Here is a 19,978-nt window from a genome sequence, read left to right on the forward strand (position 1 = left end):
GGGAAAAAGAGACAGGCAGACTAGAAGCACATTATTAAAAACAAAATCCTGGAATCTCATTTCTTGATTCCTGAAGCTCCACTCCAGGAAAAATAGGTCTTGTCAGATCTACCCTTACTAAACCACTTCAATGCCACGGAATTATGTAGAAACCTTTCTTGATTAACTCTCTGTTGCTGTGAATCTTTTGATAATTACAGATAAAGAACATCATTAACGGGCAGATGACATTCCAGTGTGCAATTCCAGCTTGCCTCTCAGAGGTGTCTTAAGTATGATGGGTTGTTTAATCTCACTCCCAACCTTCAAAAAGGTCAGAGAAGCTACTAACCAATGACATTTGCATCTAGGTCCTGGGGTGTGTTTGGCAATTTTTGCTCCCACAGTGGATATCAGTATTTGGTAGAATATACAGAAAGCTTGGTAAATAGCAGCTGAGATTCCAGGGAGAGTTCTGCTAGCATATTTTCCGAGTTTCCCATTATAGCTCATATGAGCGTCTGAGAGAATCTGCTGGCTGTTTGTATACACTCTGGGGCTTTGCACAATTTTGGGGGGTATTTTTTGGGTTTAAAAGACTCAGAATTTTTTTAAAAAAGATAAAAAGCCGAGCCCCCATACTGACATGGGGTTTTTTCCTGACTGTTTTGTCTTTTTCAAAAATTTTGGGGTCTCTTAAACTCAATCTTGAAAAATTCCAAACCTCCAAAGTTCATGTGGGTCTCAGAGACGGCAGGCTGTACACAGCTTAATGCTGGGTTCGAATCCAGTGTTTGGCTATGTGCTGCCTCCAATGTCCACATCGGCTTCAAGGGCAGCAGGTCAGAGCCAGATTCAGGGCTTGCCTTGGCCAAGGACATTGTTCAGCTCTGCACCACCTCCAAAGTCTACATGGGCTTCAGTGGCAGCAGAGCTGAATATGGGACCCAGCTGGACCGAGCCCAGCATTTTGGTCTCTGCCGCCTGTTCCCCCCAAGCCCACGTGGACTGCAGCAGGTCAGCAGGAAAGTGAGAACTTGAAGCAGGGGGGAGAGCTTTTTTTTTAATTGTTGAAAGGTTGAAGTGGTCCAAAAATTAGAGGACCCACTTTTTCAGTTCCTTTATATTGACAAAGTTATGCCTGGTTCCACTTTTTCCATGTGCTTTTGACTTCTGAAAGGCATCCTGTGTGTGTAAGATGTTACAGAATCTGCGGTTACAATTAGATATTAGGCATAGAGCACCATGGAATGATAACAGTCCAGAATACTGTGGTTAGCCAAATTCCCTAGAAGGTCCAGAAGCATAGAGCCCAAACTCTCACATCAACTGGTTTTCCAAGGATTACTGCCTTCAAACATTGATGTTCCATTCAACTTCCATAAGGGGCATACCGCCCAGGGGGACATATGGGATCAAATGTCCCTGGACTGTGACCATTTAGTCATGTGGGGGGTGGAGAATCGTTCCCCTCTTTGAGTTGACCTGGTGCAAGAAAACATTGTTTGGTTGTAGTGGGGGAGGGTGGCCGCCCATACGGTGTAGGGCGGAAAATTCAGATTTTGCACCGGGCTACATTTACCCTAGATATGCCTCTGGCTACCATGGGTACTAGCCATTTAAGGACCTGTCCACAGAGGTGGGATCCAGCAGGTTCTCACAGGTTCCCGAGAGTAGGTTACTAATTATTTGTGTGTGCCGAGAGGGGGTTACTAGTTGGTGATTTTGCCATGTGATTTTTGCCTTAGTTACGCCCCTCCTCTCAGCAGTAGCGTGCAGAACTTGAAGCAGTCTAGCTGGAGGTGCACCGGCATGCGTGGCAGCCTGCGCCTGCGTGCATTCGTTTCCCACCCAAGGACCGGTGCAGTGGCTGCGTCCTTGCCACAGGCCCGCCCAGGAATGCCCCGCCCCCGGAATGCCCGGCCACGCCCCCGTCGTGCCCAGCCCAGCCCCATTGGCGCTACAACACAGTTTGAATTCCACCACCATGGGAACCTGTTACTAAAATTTTTGGATCCCACCACTGCCTGTCCAGTATGGTTTTGTCTGATCTCCTTTACAGTCATGCAAGGTACTGTGTTGTGTGAGGAAGTATCTTCTTTTGTTTATCCTGAGTCAACTGTCCATCACTGTTATTGGGTGCCCCTAAATTCTAACAATTTTAAAGTGAGACAAAAAGTTCTCTCTATCCATTTCATGAGCACACTTCATGATTTTATAGGTATGAGGTTTTATCGACAAAACAGAGTGTAATCTTTATCTTTTCTCTATCCTTTTCTCTAAAGATGGCCAATTTTCCCCCCCTCTTGGGTGGGTAGGGTGAGGCATACTGTTCTCTTGCCCTGTGCGGGTCAGTTTTTTCACACAAGCTAGCCAATTTTTTATTAGTAATTGTTAACGGGGGGGGGGGGGTTCTTTTACTTATTTACTTATTATTTCTTTTACTTATCACATGACTATAATGCTGGGCATTTATTTTGTCAGAGGCTTTCCCATAGAGTATTGGTTTCAAGAAGCAGTAAGAGCTCTTGCCAGATGCCTGAAATCCTAGACGTGGTTACAAATTTACCCTATTTGCTGTTCACCCCTCTCTTAGCTCTGCTAGGAATCCACAGTCGCATACTAGACAGCTGGTGTTCTCTTATCCCCATTTCTATATGTTAATTGGCTGGGTTGGGATTCTGCACTGCCTGAGATATGCGGGCAGATTTTCAGGCACTGGTTTTTGAAAGCAGATTTTGTTTCCATTTATTGGTTCTCTTTTTACAGACCTTTTATTTGTGCATAGTTGTACTTATTACAAGACTCTGCTCACGGGTTTCTTTTGTATTTATTATTGTTTGGGTGGTAGTCATAACAATAGCCCATCACGGGCTTTAAAAAAAATACTTTTAGAGTCTTTACTGGTTTGGATTCCAGATGAGCAGCTGTGTTCATCAGTCGCAGGAAGAAGATGAATAACGCGTTAGTCTTTAAGGTGCTGCCAGACTCTTCTTTATTTGCACTGTTTGGGTATTGACCATTTATATCAAAATGGCAGAAGAGGTAAATAAAGAATCAAAAGGAAATACAAATGTGTTTACTATTCTGTTTCTGACCTTGTGTCACCCATTGGTGAAATTCACAAGGGGTTAGCCATGTTGATCTATTGCAGCAAAAACAATGTGCATGGGTGTGTCAAGTCACAGCTGACTCGTGGCAACCCCATAGGATTTTTAAGGCAAGAATCATTTGGAGGTAGTTTGCATTGCCTGCCTGTGTGTCATGCCTCTGGTAGTTTTTGGAGGCTGCCCATCTAAATTCTAACCAGGGCCCACCCTGCCTAGCCTGCCTAGCCTAACCCTGCCTAGCTTCTGAGGTCTTATCCAGGCTACCTTAAAAACTGGCATCTTAAAAAATGTGTTAATGAGCCAGCTTGGTGTAGTGGTTAAGAGCAGGTGGATTCTAATCTGGAGAACCGAGTTTGATTCCCCATTCCTTCACCTGAGTGGCAGAGGCTTATCTGGTGAACCAGATGTGTTTCCACACTCCTACATTCCTGCTGGGTGACCTTGGGCTAATCACAGTTCTTCGGAACTCTCTCAGCCCCACCTACCTCACAAGGAGTCTGTTGTGTGGAGAGGAAGGGAAAGGAGCTTGTAAGCCACCTTGAGTCTCTTTACAGGAGAGGATACGGTAGGATATAACTCCTCCTCCTCCTCCTCTTCTTCTTCTTCTTAACGACATCTTAACAACTAACATTCTGTAATAAAGCTGTTAGTCTTTCAGGTTCTCAGACTCCTATGTTTTAGGGTTGCCAACCTCTATGTCCTGCTTTGAGATCTCCTGGAAATATCATTGACCTTTAGAACAGGGATCTATCACATTACACCCTTCCTTCTCCAAACTCCACCCTTCCCAATGCTCTGCCCCCAAATTTACGGGAATTTCCCTGTAATGTATTTCCGTTTGAGAAATGGCTATAACGGATCAATTTCTTGTTATGGGGGTGGGGAGAAAGGAAGATATTTGCAAAGCAATTTCAATGTTAAAATTTCCATAAAAAGATAAAATAAATTTAAAATCATAATGAGAATATTCCCATCTGTGGCACCCGAGGGGTTTCAGTGCACAGCCCTGTAACCAAAAAAAAAAATGTGTTGATTGACTGTCGGTCTGCTTCCCCCCTCCCCTCGGGTTTTTGTAATTTAGAAGTCCTGACCTGAGGTCACTTGATACAATATTCTTCCTTCCTGCGACCAGCAAGTAAAATCTCATTCCCTTCCCCTCTTTATGAAATAAAGCAGACAAGCTGAATATTGGAAACAGTTACAGGGCACCCAAACCTGTTTAAAGCTAGGCCGGTACAAAGGAATCTGAGAGACCATGCTAACTGTTTGTGTGAAATAAAAGCAAAATTCTGCTATTAAAACACCAAAGGGAGATGTTATTTCTTTGATGCAACAAAAGAATATGAAGGCAGGGAATTAGCCTCCTGAGGAGTTATTGTTTCTGCCTTGAGGAAACCCAGAAGAATGTCCCTGTGGGCTTTTGAGGTTAAGTTTCAATATCTCTTTTGTTAGATTAATGTGTCTTCCACAAAGTCACATTAGCTCAAAAGGCCCTGTGAAAATGTGATCAGCATACATGGAGTGTTCACATATGAGAGAGCTTTTTGTGTCAATAACAGGCGTGCACGGTTTTGGCTTTTGCAGGCAATAAAAGGGGGAAGGTTGCTCAGGAACGCTGTCAAATTATAGTAATGGTGTAGTTGAGAAAACGCAGACGGCTGCTTTTTTAGCTTTAAGTGAATCCACTCCTATCCTTCTCAAGAACCACTCACATAAAATGGTATTTTCTCATATATGTGTTTGTGCTTTTTTGGTTTTCATGTTGCATAAGTAGATTATCTAACAGAGGGCTGCTGTTTGTCAAAAGAATTTCCTCCTTAATACCCTGACTCTTGCTTGGCGCTTTGGGATCCAGGGAGTCGGGGGAGATTCTCCCTATCCATCTGTTACGCACATGGTGATTTCCTGGAGACTAAGGCCCCTTCCACACATGCAGAATAATGCACTTTAAATCCACTTTCAATGCACTTTACAGCTGTGTGGCAAAATTCACTTGCGAAATCCACTTGCAAACAATTGTGAAAGTGGATTGAAAGTGCATTATTCTGCATGTGTGGAAGGGGCCTGAGACTCAATATTAGAAAAGTCTAAACCAGCCCTTCCCAAGTCTAGTTATATAATTATTGGAGAGTGAGCATAGATCACACATCCTGAACTCTTCCATGTTCACCATCATATAAGAAAAGGGGGAAAAAGAAAAAGACTTCGCAGTTACATCCTCAGCAGAGTTAACATTCTTCTAAGCTCATCATGTTCAAAGAGTTTTGAAGAATGTAATGTGCTTATGTTCGCACTGAAACACCACCACCCCAGCCCCCAGATACAAGCAATGTACCTTGTGCTGGCACGTATACCTAGTCTGAGATTAGAAAAATAAATCAAAATGTTCAGGGAAAACAGCCCTTTGTGTGTGTTTTGTAAAGCCAGTTCACTTCATAAGAACATAAGAACTAGCCTGCTGGATCAGACCAGAGTCCATCTAGTCCAACACTCTGCTACTCGCAGTGGCCCACCAGGTGCCATTGGGAGCTCACATGCAGGAGGTGAAAGCAATGGCCTTCTGCTGCTGCTGCTCCTGAGCACCTGGTCTGCTAAGGCATTTGCAATCTCAGGTCAAGGAGGATCAAGATTGGTAGCCATAGATCGACTTCTCCTCCATAAATCTGTCCAAGCCCCTTTTAAAGCTATCCAGGTTAGTGGCCATCACCACCTCCTGTGGCAGCATATTCCAAACACCAACCACACATTGCGTGAATAAGTGTTTCCTTTTATTAGTCCTAATACTTCCCCCCAGCATTTTCAATGAATGCCCCCTGGTTCAGTGCATTTCTTTACTGGGAGAACTAAGGCTGTGGTTTAGTGTTAGATCATGCGCTTGGCATGCAGAGGGTCATAGGTTCCATCCCCAGCATCTGCAGTTAAAAGGTCTGTCTTTGAATGACGCAGCTAGACTTGTGCATAAGACCAGGAGAACTGCTGCCAGTCTCAGTAGCTAATAAATAAAGGGGGTCTGATCCAATTTAAGACAGTTCCATGTGTTCATGTGACTTCTGTGTGTAAGACACAGTTGGAATCTGGTGTAAAATCTGTAGTTTATAGAAGGAGTCTTAAGGTTTCAAAGTTCAACTTGAGCATGAGTAGCTGATGTATGCTACATGGAAGAGATCTTAGGTTGGCTTTGCAGTGCTGACAAGACAAAACGTCTTTGTCCTGCACGCCCCACTCTGTGATTAAGAGCTCGTGTATCTAATCTGGAGGAACCGGGTTTGATTCCCAGCTCTGCCGCCTGAGCTGTGGAGGCTTATCTGGGGAATTCAGATTAGCCTGTACACTCCCACCCACGCCAGCTGGGTGACCTTGGGCTAGTCACAGCTTCTCGGAGCTCTCTCAGCCCCACCCACCTCACAGGGCGTTTGTTGTGAGAGGGGAAGGGCAAGGAGATTGTAAGCCCTTTGAGTCACCTACAAGGAGAGAAAGGGGGGATATAAATCCAAACTCTTCTTCTTCTTCTTTATGGTCTTACCTGGACTTCCTTCTCTTTCCTGATATATATCTTTGTAAACCTTTGGTATATTCTTAAATCAGATTTTGTTTCAATTGCAGCAGCTTCTGTGAATGAAGTGTTGTTATGCTGAGTCACTTAAGTTGAGCACAGAATTTAACTTTCCTTGGATTTTTAAAAAGTTAATAGTGGGTTTTGGCTCCAGGTGCCGCGCACAGAACTAAGCCTAACCATAGACAACCACTGACAGCACTAACCAAGATGGATCAATTGTCCAGTTTAGTATATGTCCGCTTCATAGGTACATACATTTGCTGTAGACAACCTATAAAATCTAATGCTATTCTCAGAACATAAAAGTGTACGCCTCTCGACAGAAAGTGTGTCACTGTTATCTAGCAGGGAGTGGCAAAGTTTCTAGTCTAATTGTACAAGTCTATCACATTAATTAAAGGAATAACTTGATGAACGGTTTGAGAACTCTACTGGTCAGTTTACCGCTCTCGTGCAAGTGTATGCTGTAAGAGCAGATCTGCAGGCTAAGAAACTGTTTTAGCATTAAGCTCTTTAACGTAGATACCTGCTGGAAATTCTGGAATGAGGTTATTGGAATTAAGCTATTAACCTGCCAGCAACGTTAGCAGACCCATTATTTATTACAGGCCTATCTTCTAGAGCTCAGCCTTGTGAAAATTTCAGTTGCTACAAAAAGTGATCCAAAAGATGTGTGGGCCAATGTGTCCACAGTGTTTGTGTAATAATAAGTTACTAGTTTAGAATTCATTTGCACAGAGCAAACTATTATGATTGCACATATGGTTACTCAGACATTGTGTGTGGATGCTTTAATACAATACCTTAAAACCCTATGTTTTTAATTAGTAACACATTCATATCTCATTTTTTCCCCCTATAGCTTCACGGTGAGATCCAAAGCAAACAGAGCAAGCCTGTGCAGAGTTATTCCAATCTAAACCTCTTATTGTGATGGCTGGCATCTTCAGAGGTGTATCACAGAGGAAGTCTGTTACAAGTGTGTAACAGACTTCCTCTGTGATACACCTCTGAAGATGCCAGCCACAGATGCAGGCAAAACATTAGGAACAAGATCCACCAGACCACAGCCACACGGCCCGGAAAATCCACCAGAACCAGTTGAATCCGGCCGTGAAAGCCTTTGACAATACATCGTTCTTGAAATGTTCATAAAATCTATATACTTTTTAATGTGTGCAAATATGTAGATGAGCCTCCCGTTTAAATAGATGTGACCTACGAATTATCATTTAGAGGTGAAACAGTTGAGTGCAAATATTATGTTTTTGTTGGAGTAGGTGGGATTAAAATATTTTAATTCCCCCTCCCCCATTTGTAGTCTGAAATTATGCCCATGCATCGTCCTATTGAGCTTTCCCTTTGGTCTTGATAGAAATGGAGTTCATGTGTATATTCAGGAAGAACCTGAAGCCCGCAGACTTTCCTGGGGGACTTCTTTTGTAGCCACAGGACTGTGAGCAAATGAAAGGAGGAGGAGAGCCCTTTGGGGGTGGGTGGTATATTAAATGTAAACTATAAACAAACAAACAAATAATAAATAAATAAAAATTCCCCTTCCTGTTTGCAACAGAAAGGAGGCATCTCAATTGGCCCCAGAAGCAACAAGGTCGTCCAATCAGGACGCCTAGACTGGGTGGGGGTGGGGGTGGGAGTGGACAGGCTTTCGGGCAGACATGCTGACTAGAGTCTTGACTCTTATTCCCACCCCCCAGCATTTAAAAAGGCTGCCACCCACAGGTCTCATCAGTTGTCTCCAACATCCCCTGCCCTCCCTCCCTTGATCTTAGCGATCTGTGGTTATACGCTGTGTACGTTTCAATCTCCTGAGGGCTCGTCACAGTTTTATTTGGGTGGTTTGAGCATCAGCCTGGATCCATTTTTGGGGAAGGAGGCTGTTGTTTGGTGTTGTCACAAAGTTGTTTGGTGTTGTCACAAAGAGAAAACAGTGGGTGTGCGAAGATGCCTCTTCCCCTGCCCTGTTTTAAGTCCAGCACCTGCCTCCAAGCCAGGGCTTTGGAGGTTCAGCTTCGCAGAAATGAGGTCTCCAATCTTACTATTCCCTGCTAATAGAAAACGTGCATTTTCCCCCTTCCTTTTCCTTGCCTGACACCCCAGGGAGATGTTTACAGTCATAAATCCACTTGACAGCCAGTACGTAAAAATGGGGAAAGTTGCAAAAAAAAAGAGGGTGCTCAGAAAGCGAGAGATGGAGAGGATCTGGGAAATGGGAATGTGCGTGCATGTGTGTGTGTGTGTGTGTGTGTGTGTGTGTGTGTGTGTGTGTGTGTGTGTGTGTGGAGAGAATCAGGCAGAGAGGGAGAGTGAAATATCAAGCATTGGCCAACAGGGGGGAAGAAAGACAAGAGGGGTTGCCCCCTCAATGGGTGCCCCTCAACTCACCTACAGTTGTCTAGAGCCCATTTCATTTGTTCATGAAATGGGCTTTACTGCTAGTTTGAAATCATTTCTATAATCTATATCTATTGTTATTAATTGCTGCTTGAGTTTTAAAGGGTTTAGATTTTATGTTGTATTGATTTATTGTTTGGAAACAGCCGTGCTGTGAGCCGCCTCGAGCCCTTCGGGGATGAGGCGGCCTATAAATTTAATAAATAATTAAGAATTAATTTGATGGGCCCTTTTTTTGCTGCAACGAGCTCTTCCAGAGAGCCCCACATTGTTCTCATAGATGACAGTTCATAACTGGAGGTATGCAGAAGCAAAAGAGATTGGATATGAGCCTCCGTGTGCGAGGAAAGGGGGAAACGAATTAACTTTTTAGAAAAGAAGTTTCGAAGTGAAGAATAAAAGCAACAGCAAAAAGCAGCAATAGGGCCTTTTTTGTTTTTCCCCTCTCAAAATGGAGGTTTCAAGAAATGTGACATCTATAAATACGGGAAATTTATAAATACCAAAGAAACAAACGAAAAAGATTCTAGCAACAAGCCTGGCAACTGATCTCGATGTCATTTTCCATTGACAGATAACAAATACGCTCCTGCAGTCACCCTCAACGGTTTCATATTTATTCTCGGAGGAGCCTACGCACGAGCAACTACCATCTATGACCCAGAAAAAGGCAATATTAAAGCAGGCCCCAACATGAACCACTCCAGGCAGTTCTGCAGGTGAGAGAAAATAAATTATCATTGCATTACCAGCATCTCAATATTTCTCTGCGGGAGAAAATTATCACATTAGACTGAGAAGCACAACGGGAATAGAGTCGCGGGCAGCATTCTTCTTTACTTATTCTGAGAATATATGCTTTAAGGGTGTAATGTTCTCTGGGGTATACTAATAAGAACTTCAAGTTAATGAATTGTCTGGACTTCACTCCAAATGCTTTCTCGTCGTCATTAAACAGCATGTCTCCGATATGACACTGGTTCCTACATTATTGTGAACTAGAATAACTTTGAGAATAAATATGGGAGAAAGCGGGAACAATCCATGTAAGTTGTTGATCAAGTTTGATTCCTTATAAAATTGCTCTGTAATCAGATAAGCCCCATTTCTAGAGTGGCCAACCCAGAGGTGTGGGGGGGAATGGCGCCCGGGGCAACACCTGCTCCGGCCACACACACCCCTCCCCTGTCCCCCCACCTCTTACCTTAGCCTGGCTGGGCTGCCACCGGGCGCCCCTCAGCCCGCCGTGCCAGGCTGCTCCTTTGGCCGGCGGAGGAGCAGCCTCGCGTGGTGATGCCGAGGGGAGGGGTGTGGGAGCGTGACCAGCTGGCATGTGCCCAGGGACATGCTAACCCCACATGACCAGCTGGCATGCGCCCGGGGACATGTGACCCCACATTTTCCCGTGAGTGCTCCGCCTCTGTGCCAGCGTCCAGGTAGTAGCTGGAAATCTGCTATTTCCAGGTATCTCCAGGTGATAGAGATCAGTTCACTTGCAGAAAATGACCTCATGAAAGAAGGATTCCATGACATTATACCCAAAGTCCTTCTGCTCCCTAAACCCTACTTTCCTCAGGCTCCGCTCCCAAAATCTCCAGGTATGTCCCAACCCAGAACTGGCAACCTTACACTTCCCCAAACTAACCAGCCAACTGGTGGGTTGCCAAACAGGAGGCTCAGATAGGTTGGAAATGCTGACTGGAAGCTTTGGCAGCCACATATGGCTTCTAGACCTTGTTCCCTTCTGGTGCCTTATATTATTATAACTGTGTTTAATGAAATAGCTTGGGAGAATCCAAATGCTTGGAAAATGAGAGCATCAATATCAACCTGCTGTTGAACAAATAACATGGGATCCACCTGTTGAACTCCGACCAACTCAGCGTCTGTTGCGCAAAACTCGAACAACAGCTTTATCATTCTAAACAGGAAAGAACGGCTGACTCAAAAAAAGACACTTGGTTTCAAAAGCAGAAAACTGCTGGTTGAGCAGAAATCTTGTTGAGTTCTGAAAAATGTCACATTAAATACAAGTCAGGCAGAAGAAGCCATTAAGTTGTTGTTTGTTTGTCCTGTGCTGAAATACTTGAACCTGCTGCAAATATATCTTGAATACAAGTGTAGCCACCAGTCTTAACTAATCTCACGGATTGTTGACTATCTCTCTATATTTGCAATGGGTCCCCCTGCTGAGAGCCGGCATCTGCTGTACCATCACGGGGAAGAGCGGGTTAGTGCACAAGACAGTTCTAGAGGTAGTTCGCACAAGAGTAATTTTCTGCATGAAGATGTCTCATGTCTGCTGCACAGTGAGGAGAAACACCCACCAATTTCTCTGGCATTTCGGCCCCACTGTGTAAAACTCATGCTGTCTGTTGAAGTGGGTTGTAATCAGCGGAGACTTATGCTCAATACATGTATTGATTTTTAGGTGCCGCATGGGTTGTGCCAAACACTTATGTTATAGAGGGAGTCATGCAAGGCCTGCATTGTCGGTCATGAACAAAACTTTTGCCCCTTCTGCCCATGCAGAATAATGCACTCTCAATCCTCTTTCACAATTGTTTGCAAGTGGATTTTGCTAGGGTTATTCCGCACAGTAAAATCCAGCTGCAAAGTAGATTGAAAGTGGATTGAAAGTGCATTATTCTGCACATGCAGAAGGGACCAATTTGATTGTTGAAGGGGGGACAACATTGGGGTCGTTTCTGCACAGCTAATTACAGCGTTGGGCTGTCGGTGTTATTGGCAACGCTGCAGGAACAGAGCGTCCGCATGGCCGGCCGTTCCGTGGACAGATAGCGCGTCGGTGGAACAGCATTATTTTTTTCTGCCAGTTGGGCCACCATTGTGGGGGCAGGCTCTGCAGCACCAATTCCTTTTCACAACGCCAGCCGCAGAGCGTCGTTGTTGAAAAGACTCGCTAGTTTAGCAGTTTTCGAATACACCATTGTGGGCCCGCAGCAGCGTTGCTGCATCGGTGCAATGTCGTTTCTGCGGCGGCGGCCATGCGAAGTCTCAGCTCATAACGCTGTTTTTATTGTCCTTTTACCTGCTTTTTTTGCCTTTGCGGAAATGACCAGAGAGTCTTGTGGGCGGGGATGTCACACATATTTAAGGTTTTGTGAGGGAATGTGATGAAAGTCCACAACTGAAATCAAATACAATGGATCTTAGGCTCCTTCCGCACATTCAGAATAATGCACTTTCAATCCACTTTCACAATTGTTTGCAAGTGGATTTTGCTATTCCACACAGTGAAATCCACCTGCAAAGTACATTGAAAGTGCATTATTCTGCATGTGTGGAAGAGGCCTTCCAGTTACCACAGCGTGTGATGTTTGACAATGTTTGTTCTCTTTTTTAAAGTAACATTATGTAAATGAATTGCAGTAGGCCAAAGCAGCTTCCGTGTTAGAGGCACTACAGAAGGTTATAAATAAATAAAACACAGTCATCTCTCATAGAAGGGCAGCATCAGATCCACCTTGAAAGGGCCGGCTGCCTTTCATCCGGATTAGTAACTTCACCTGAATTCCAGGCCCTGTGTTCACGTGCATCTGCAATAAACGCTTTTTTAAAAAAGCTTAAAAGGGGGGGGGAAGCCTCTTTGGATTGTTTTTTGGGGGGTTTTGCGGAAAGAAAAGCATAGCTAGGAAAGCATCACGCAACACAAATCCCGTTAAAATCTCTCTTTTTTTTATTATTTAAAGAGTGCCCTCTCTCGGCTGTTGAGAGAATTTTGTCCGGGAGCTGCACTGTGCGAGCGCTTGCACAAATATTTCAGGCCAAATCCCAGCCAAAGCCACTGTGTTCCCGCTGCTTCCACGCTAATTACAGATTTTCATTGTTCCTCTGTGTTAACAAGAGTGAAATTGAATGCAGGAGAACCCCACTGTGTCCAGGCAGTAGTTAATTATGTTTTTTCTCTAAAGACTGTAAACCAGAAGCAAACACTGTGACACTACAGACATGGCTTCCCTTGGTAATTCATTCCATTTGTTATGTGGGAATGTTGTTGTTGTTGTTGTTGTTGTTTTAAAAAAGCAAGGGACGTTCTCTAACCACATTAAAATTACTTTGATCTGAATAGCTATTAATACGACGTTTCTTTGGCCAAGATCACAGAGAACCTATCAGACTGCAGTTTGGCTTTGAACAGAAGATTTTATCCGAGAGATGAGAAAAATTTTATATTCATTTCTGTTTTGAAAACCTGTAGGAATAGAGCACCTCCCTGTCTGTGTTAGGCTTTTAATTCAGAACGGAGGAAATTAGTACTTCAAGTCCATCAAGCAAAATCTATGAAGTGTGTTATTTAGATTTCCTTGCATACTTCTTCTGATGTTAGAAAGTCGCAGTCCATAAATGATGTAAGCTCTCTGCATTATTCACATTTTTCTGTTGCTCTTTCCCATATAGAAGTCATTTGATTTTTTTTTTGGTCTATAAAAATAACATATGCACTTCACAGCAATAATATGTGGGTGCCATGCAAGGGAAAGGGAGGGAGGGAGGGAGGGGTGCTATGCAAGGGAAGAGGAGGGAGGGAGGGAGGGATACCATGCAAGGGAAGAGGAGTGAGGGAAGGGAGTGAGGAAGGGGTGGCTTGCAAGGGAGGGGAGGGAGGGGGCCCGGCATCTGGACATGGCCCACCGACCCTAGTGGAGGGAGAGGGAGGGGAGGGAGGGGTGGCATGCAAGTGAAGGGGAGGGGGGGGGTGGAGACCTAACTCCTATGTATTCCAATATTGCCTTTTAATAAAGATGGGGGTTGAGAAACAACAGAGAGTGGTATTTATACAGAATTTTAGAGTGTCTGAAAGCAAGGACTAGGGCCTTTGAGGCGTGCAGGTTACCTTTCCTTCTGTTCAAATCCTCAGAGTGTTTTAGCAGGATTTTGAGCTCACTTGGTTGTGTAGAACCAGTGTTTTGAAATGACTATTTCGTGCTTACTTTTCTTTTCTCTGCTTAAATGGCACAGTTGTCTAAACTTCTGTGCTTTTGCTCTCAGATTTCTGGTAGGACCTTAACAAACAGACCTTCATCTTCCTTTCCATAATACTAGAATTCAGGGGCACTCAGTGGAGTTGATGGGCGGTAGATTCACAATACACAAAAGGAAGTACTTCTTCTATGCAACCATTAAATTATAGAATTCACTGCCAGTGGATGTACAGATAGCCTTGAGCATAGATTGCTTTAAAAGAGAATTAAGCAGATTCACAGAGGAGAGGTTGATCGATGCTAACTATAGGGAGCCTTCCCATTTAGACTCAGGAAACCTCTGAGTACCAGTGCTCTGGGAGGGACCTTGGCCTCTGTTCACTGCTTGTTGGCCCTCCAGAGCAACTGGCAGGCCTCTCTTTGAAGCAGCATGCGGAACTCGATGGTCACCCAGCTGGGATCTCCTTATCTCGGCGTGGGATGCTGCGTGCAGGTTGGTACTCCTGGATCAGGATTGCATTTCAGGCCATCATGCTGAGCCTGTCAGCACATTGGGTATTTTGAGAAAGGGTAGTACTACAAAATAGCCGCAGTGTTGGAGGCCTAACTCCTATGTAAAGTTTCAATTAAATGGGATGTTCAGGGTGGGAAACGAAAAGGCCAGCAAAGTTTTCAAGTAAGGTCTTAACAGCTTTAGCGTATTTATTCAGCTGAGTCAAATTGTGAGTGACCTTAGCCACAAACCTTTGTGGGTTTAGAAACTGATAGGGAAAGCTAATTAAAGCTTGTACGGGGACTCCATAAGCCTGTGTACAATGGGTTTAATTTTGTGTGTGAATGAAGATATTCTGGGTGTGATAGATCCTAGGATGGTGCTATGGGTTTATCTGGCTAACATGCCTGATATGTAATTCCTCCATCTTTCTCTTCCCCCTTTCCTCATTCCTTTATCTGTTCTCATATTTACTTTTCACTTCTTATTATAGTAAGGGTTCCTCTCCTTCTCCCTTCTAGTTGCAAACTTTCAAGTTAACAATCATGAACAGAAATGAAGCTAAGATTCCAGCTCAGGCACTTTACCTCTAAACATGTGGCTGCCACCCAGAGCACAGGAGAAGGCATCTGGCATTTCACAAATTCCACCCAGCTGCCCGTCAGTTACAGCATCAAAAGTTTTCCATCCACTCATCACTTTTCGCACACTTCAAAGTGCTGGGAGGGGTAAAGGGTTAAGAGCAGTGAGTTGAAGAGAGAAAAGGTGAAAGAATGGGACAGATGGCAGAGAAAAGAGGAGAAAAAGAGAGAGGGTGAACAGGGCAAAGGAGGAAAAGAAGAAGAAAGGAGTCAAATGAGCAGTGAGTCAGGAAACAGACCAGGGGGTACCTGGAAACACATCACCGCTAGAGGAGTGTGTGTGTTTGTCTTCGCTTCTGGAAGAAAGTGACTGTGGACTCCCCTTCTGTATGAAAGTCCCCTTTATATATGGAGAGCCAACAAGCAGAGAATAGAGGCAAAGACCTTCCCCTGAGCACTGACACTCAGAGTTTTCATAGAATCACAGAGTTGGAGGAATCCACAAGGGCCAACAAGTCCAATCCCCTGCCATGCAGGAATGTGCAATTAATTCATCCCTGACGTATGGTCATCCAGCCTCTGTTCAAATACCTCCAAAGAAGGAGACTCCACCACACTCCAAGGCAGTGTATTCCACTGTTGAACAGCGCTTACCTCCAGGAAGTTCTTCCTAAAGTTTAGGTGGAATCTCTTTTCCTGCATTTTGAATCCATTACTCCTTCTCCTAGTCTCTGGAGCAGCAGAAAACAAGCTTGCTCCCGCTTCAACATGACATCCCTTCAAATATTTAAACAGGACTCTCATGTCACACCCTTAACCTTCTCTTCTCCAGACTAAACAAACCCAGCTCCCGAAGCCACTCCTTGTAAGTCATGGAAACTAGACCATTTACCATTTTGGCCTCTTATTATGTTTTCAAGAAGTCCAAGTCTAATTGGCCATGCTGGCAGGGGCTGATGGGAATTGTAGTCCATGAACATCTGGAGAGGCGCAGGTTGCAGACCCCTGATCTAGACACTATACTCCTATTGATGCAGCCCAGGGTGCATTGGATTTTCTATATGTGAAGACTCCCTATAGTTAGCATTAATCAACCTCTCTTCTGTGAATCTGCTTAATCCCCTTTTAAATCATCTCAAGGTCATCTGCACATCCACTGGCAGTGAATTCTATAATTTAATTACTAATTGCCTGAAGTACTTCCTTTTGTCTGTTCGGAATCTACTGTCTATCAACTTCACAAAGTGCCTCCTAATTCTAGTATTACGGGAGGGGGAGAAAGGTCTATTTATTTAGGTCCTACCAGAATCATTGAGGTGGCAGGCAGGCAGGCAGGAAACGATGAAGAAAGACTTTCTGTACATGCTCAGAGGTGATTTTTCATATGACACAACCCTAGAATTTACAAACAAATTGATGGGTCGAGAAACCGTGAGGCTTTGGCACAGGTCAGGCAGTTCATTTCAGAAGGGCAGCCACGTTCATCTGTTGAAACAAAACCGAAAAGAAGTCTTGTGCCATTTTAAAGCCGAACAGATGTAGCAGAAGTTTCAGCTGCCTTCTTAAAGTGTCCTTGAAAACAGTTCGGGAACGTTGGTTGGTTCAAAATACAGCAGCCAAGCTACTGTCTAAAATTAGTTACCGGGGACATATAACCCCATTTGTGTTCTTTTATCTGTCTGTCTGTCTGTCTGTCTGTCTGTCTGTCTGTCTGTCTGTCTGTCTGTCTGTCTGTCTGTCTGTCTGTCTGTCTGTCTGTCTGTCTGTCTGTCTTTCATTCATTCATTCATTCATTCATTCATTCATTCATTCATTCATTCATTTATTGGCCACCCTCCCCCGAAGGGCTCAGGGCGGCGCACAACATAATGTAATAATATATAATAACAGTATTAAAACCTACACAATGCAGTGTATTAAAATAAAGCCAAAATAAAACTCAGATGGCGATAAAACCCCACCCCCTGCTTATGCCCCCACTGAGCCCACCGGAGGCTGGGACAATGGAATCCCACTCAGCCTGGCTGGCCAAATGCCTGGTGGAACAGGTCCATTTTGCAGGCCCTGCGGAAACTCAACAAGTCCCACAGGGGCCTGGTCTCTCTAGGGAGCCTGTTCCACCAGAGGGGTGGAAATGATGTGGTATTTAGCTGTGGTATTTGGTGACTGTTGGCATGCTGAAAGAGCCACAGTGGTTACCCATCTGATTCCAGGCACAAAAAGTGCTGATTCGTAGTTTTAAGACTCTAAGCAGCTTAAGACCAGGGTAACCTGAAGGGCTGACCTCTCCCATACTAGCCTGCATGCCAGTTAAAATCTGCCCCTCACACAATGCAATAGCTCACTTATATGGGCTCCATCACCAAAAGGTCTGAATTAGAATCCCAACCTTATTGAACCTGTGAGCATTTCTGGAAGTTTGAGAACATTTCAAGGGACGTTCCAAGCCAAGCATCCTCCTATGATGGAGTTGGCTGCTTCCGATTGACTGCTTCCTGCAAACACTAAGGTGATGCCTCTTGGGGCATTCTGAAGCACCTCCTGCTCCAAGGAATGAAGGAATGCTCCAAGGCCTTCCTTTAGGGGAAAAGGAATTGGGTGCCACACCAGTGTGGTGTAGTGGGTAAGAGCGGCAAACTCCAATCTGAAGAACTGGGTTTGATGCCTCACTCCTCCACATAAAAAAGACTGCTGGGTGACCTTGGGCTAGTCATAGTTCTTTCAGAACTCTATCAGCCCCACGTGTCTGTTGTGGGGAAGGGAAGGTGATTGTAAGCTGCTTTTAGACACAAAGGCAGAGGCCGCTTCTGCACGGCCCATTTAGACCAGCGTGGGACCAGTAAAAACACTGTTATGAGGGCGGGGGAGATTGCACAGTTACCACTGCTGTAGTGCAGCAGCTGCAGCGCCCCCCCCCCCCCTCCACAACAGCATTTTTCAGAAAATGACGGCTTCCATTCCACTGGATGGAAGCCGACATTTTTTTCCCTTGCCAGTGCAGATTCCTCTTACCTTGTCCCCCAGCCGCGTCACTCTGGAGAGGCTAGGGACACACCCGCTGGCCTCCGGCCCTGGGGCATGTCCCCTGGCCTCTCCAGTGCGATGGCGGCTGGGAGACAAGGTAAGAGGGATCTGTGCCAGTGTGCCCGGCGTGCAAACACGGCCCTGTGGGGTGCTGGGGCACCAGGGCCGTTCGCAGGGCACTGTGCAAACAGCCCTGAGGAGTGCACCAGCGTCAACTATGCCGGTGCACCTCTGCTCGTGAGGCCATGCATGAGAACATAAGAACTAGCCTGCTGGATCAGACCAGAGTCCATCTAGTCCAGCACTCTGCTACTCGCAGTGGCCCACCAGGTGCCTTTGGGAGCTCATGTGCAGGATGTGAAAGCAATGGCCTTCTGCTGCTGCTGCTCCTGAGCACCTGGTCTGCTAAGGCATTTGCAATCTGAGATCAAGGAGGATCAAGATTGGTAGCCATAGATTGACTTCTGCAGAAACAGCCAGAGAAAAGTGGACTGTAAAGGCCAACTCTTCTTCATATCTGGTATAATAATAGGCTTCCAAACAGATCCCAGTACTTCAGGCTTTTTTCCTATAATCTGCATCTCCCCAGAATCATGGAGCTACGGCTACATGGATCCATGCAGCCCTTTTCTATTTCACCTTCAAGCCAAAGGAATATTGAATGTGTCTTCTGTGTGTGATTGAAAATACCATATCCTAGTTTGTTTGGAATTCAGGCAGCATGCAAACAGACCTGCGTTGCAGAGATTATCCACAGGGTATCCACATCCATGCACCTGCAGAAGCTGTGGTTCCAGAGAAGCTAATTTAGAACCAGCAATTCCCAGTCGGCAGTTTCTTCTTCCTCTGGCTTCGGTTTGGCAGTCAGATTTGTTGTCGAGCCCTGCCAAGCAGACACCCTTAATAAAACTTAAGTTCAAGCCATGCTACACGACAACAAAAGGGCGGAGGAGGAGGAGGCAGAAGTTTATTCCCCTTTATTTTGAAAAATAGCGTTTGTTCCTGAACAGTGAAGCATGGTGTCTCCTCCGCTTGACTAATAGGAGCTTCTTGCACACAGTGTGAGCCACTGATCCCCAACCAACTCATTTCCTTCTTACAGAGCTAGGAAGGTAAGCACAAGGCGCCGAGACAAGTTAGAGCACATCACTTGTCTGGGTTGGGGGAGAAGGAGAGAAGTAGTCCCACGAGGGAGCTGTTCAGAAACACCAATTCTTTAATGGTTTCCCGCTGCTCAAGAATTCACAGATTTAAAACCTGCTTGTCTTCATGCAGCTGTAATCCCGGTCCTTTGGTAGTTGAAAGGGAGTGAGCGGAAAAGGGAGGGGAAGGAACGCAGCAAGCGCTTTCAGAAATGCACGCCGTTGATGGAGATTAAGCTTGTGCGTGTTTTCGTGGTAGCGACTCGTAAAAATGTCTGTGAGTTGCATCCAGAATCTCGAAGACTGTGCGTCAACGTTCGCAACGGCTGTGAAGTTAGGACCACCCAAGACTGCGTGACATGTTACGATGCATTTCATTACGGGCAATTTTTATACTGCTTTTCCAAAAACTCAAAGTGGTATGCTAACGAAACTGCCAACAGACATCAAATGCCACAGCTAAATAGAGTCAAAGAATACAAATGATGCTGGAAACTCTGTATGCACACCCTAGTCCCGTGGTGGCGAACCTTTGGCACGCCAGATGTTATGGACTACAATTCCCATCAGCCCCTTCCAGCATGGCCAATTGGCTGATGGGAATTGTAGTCCATAACATCTGGAGTGCCAAAGGTTCGCCCCCACGGGACTAGTATGATGCTAATGTCCAGGTGTTTCAGTTGACCAACCCCAAGATTAAGCTTCCTGATTGTTTTATCAACCCTTTGAGAGCCA

At 45.0% G+C, this 19,978-nt stretch overlaps 1 protein-coding gene across 4 annotated transcripts in view; it reads left to right on the top strand.

The window, feature by feature from the left end:
- The window catches only part of KLHL29 (kelch like family member 29), a 577,596-nt gene that overhangs the window by 537,254 nt on the left and 20,364 nt on the right, over window positions 1–19,978 (top strand). For all 4 annotated transcript variants that reach the window (XM_048499196.1, XM_048499205.1, XM_048499182.1 and 1 more), the window contains one exon: window positions 9,632–9,776. In XM_048499196.1, the coding sequence (XP_048355153.1) occupies window positions 9,632–9,776 (145 nt within the window). The remainder of the gene's footprint in view (window positions 1–9,631; window positions 9,777–19,978) is intronic.

Source organism: Sphaerodactylus townsendi, linkage group LG01 (assembly GCF_021028975.2).
Source record: "Sphaerodactylus townsendi isolate TG3544 linkage group LG01, MPM_Stown_v2.3, whole genome shotgun sequence".
Lineage (NCBI taxonomy): Eukaryota > Metazoa > Chordata > Lepidosauria > Squamata > Sphaerodactylidae > Sphaerodactylus > Sphaerodactylus townsendi.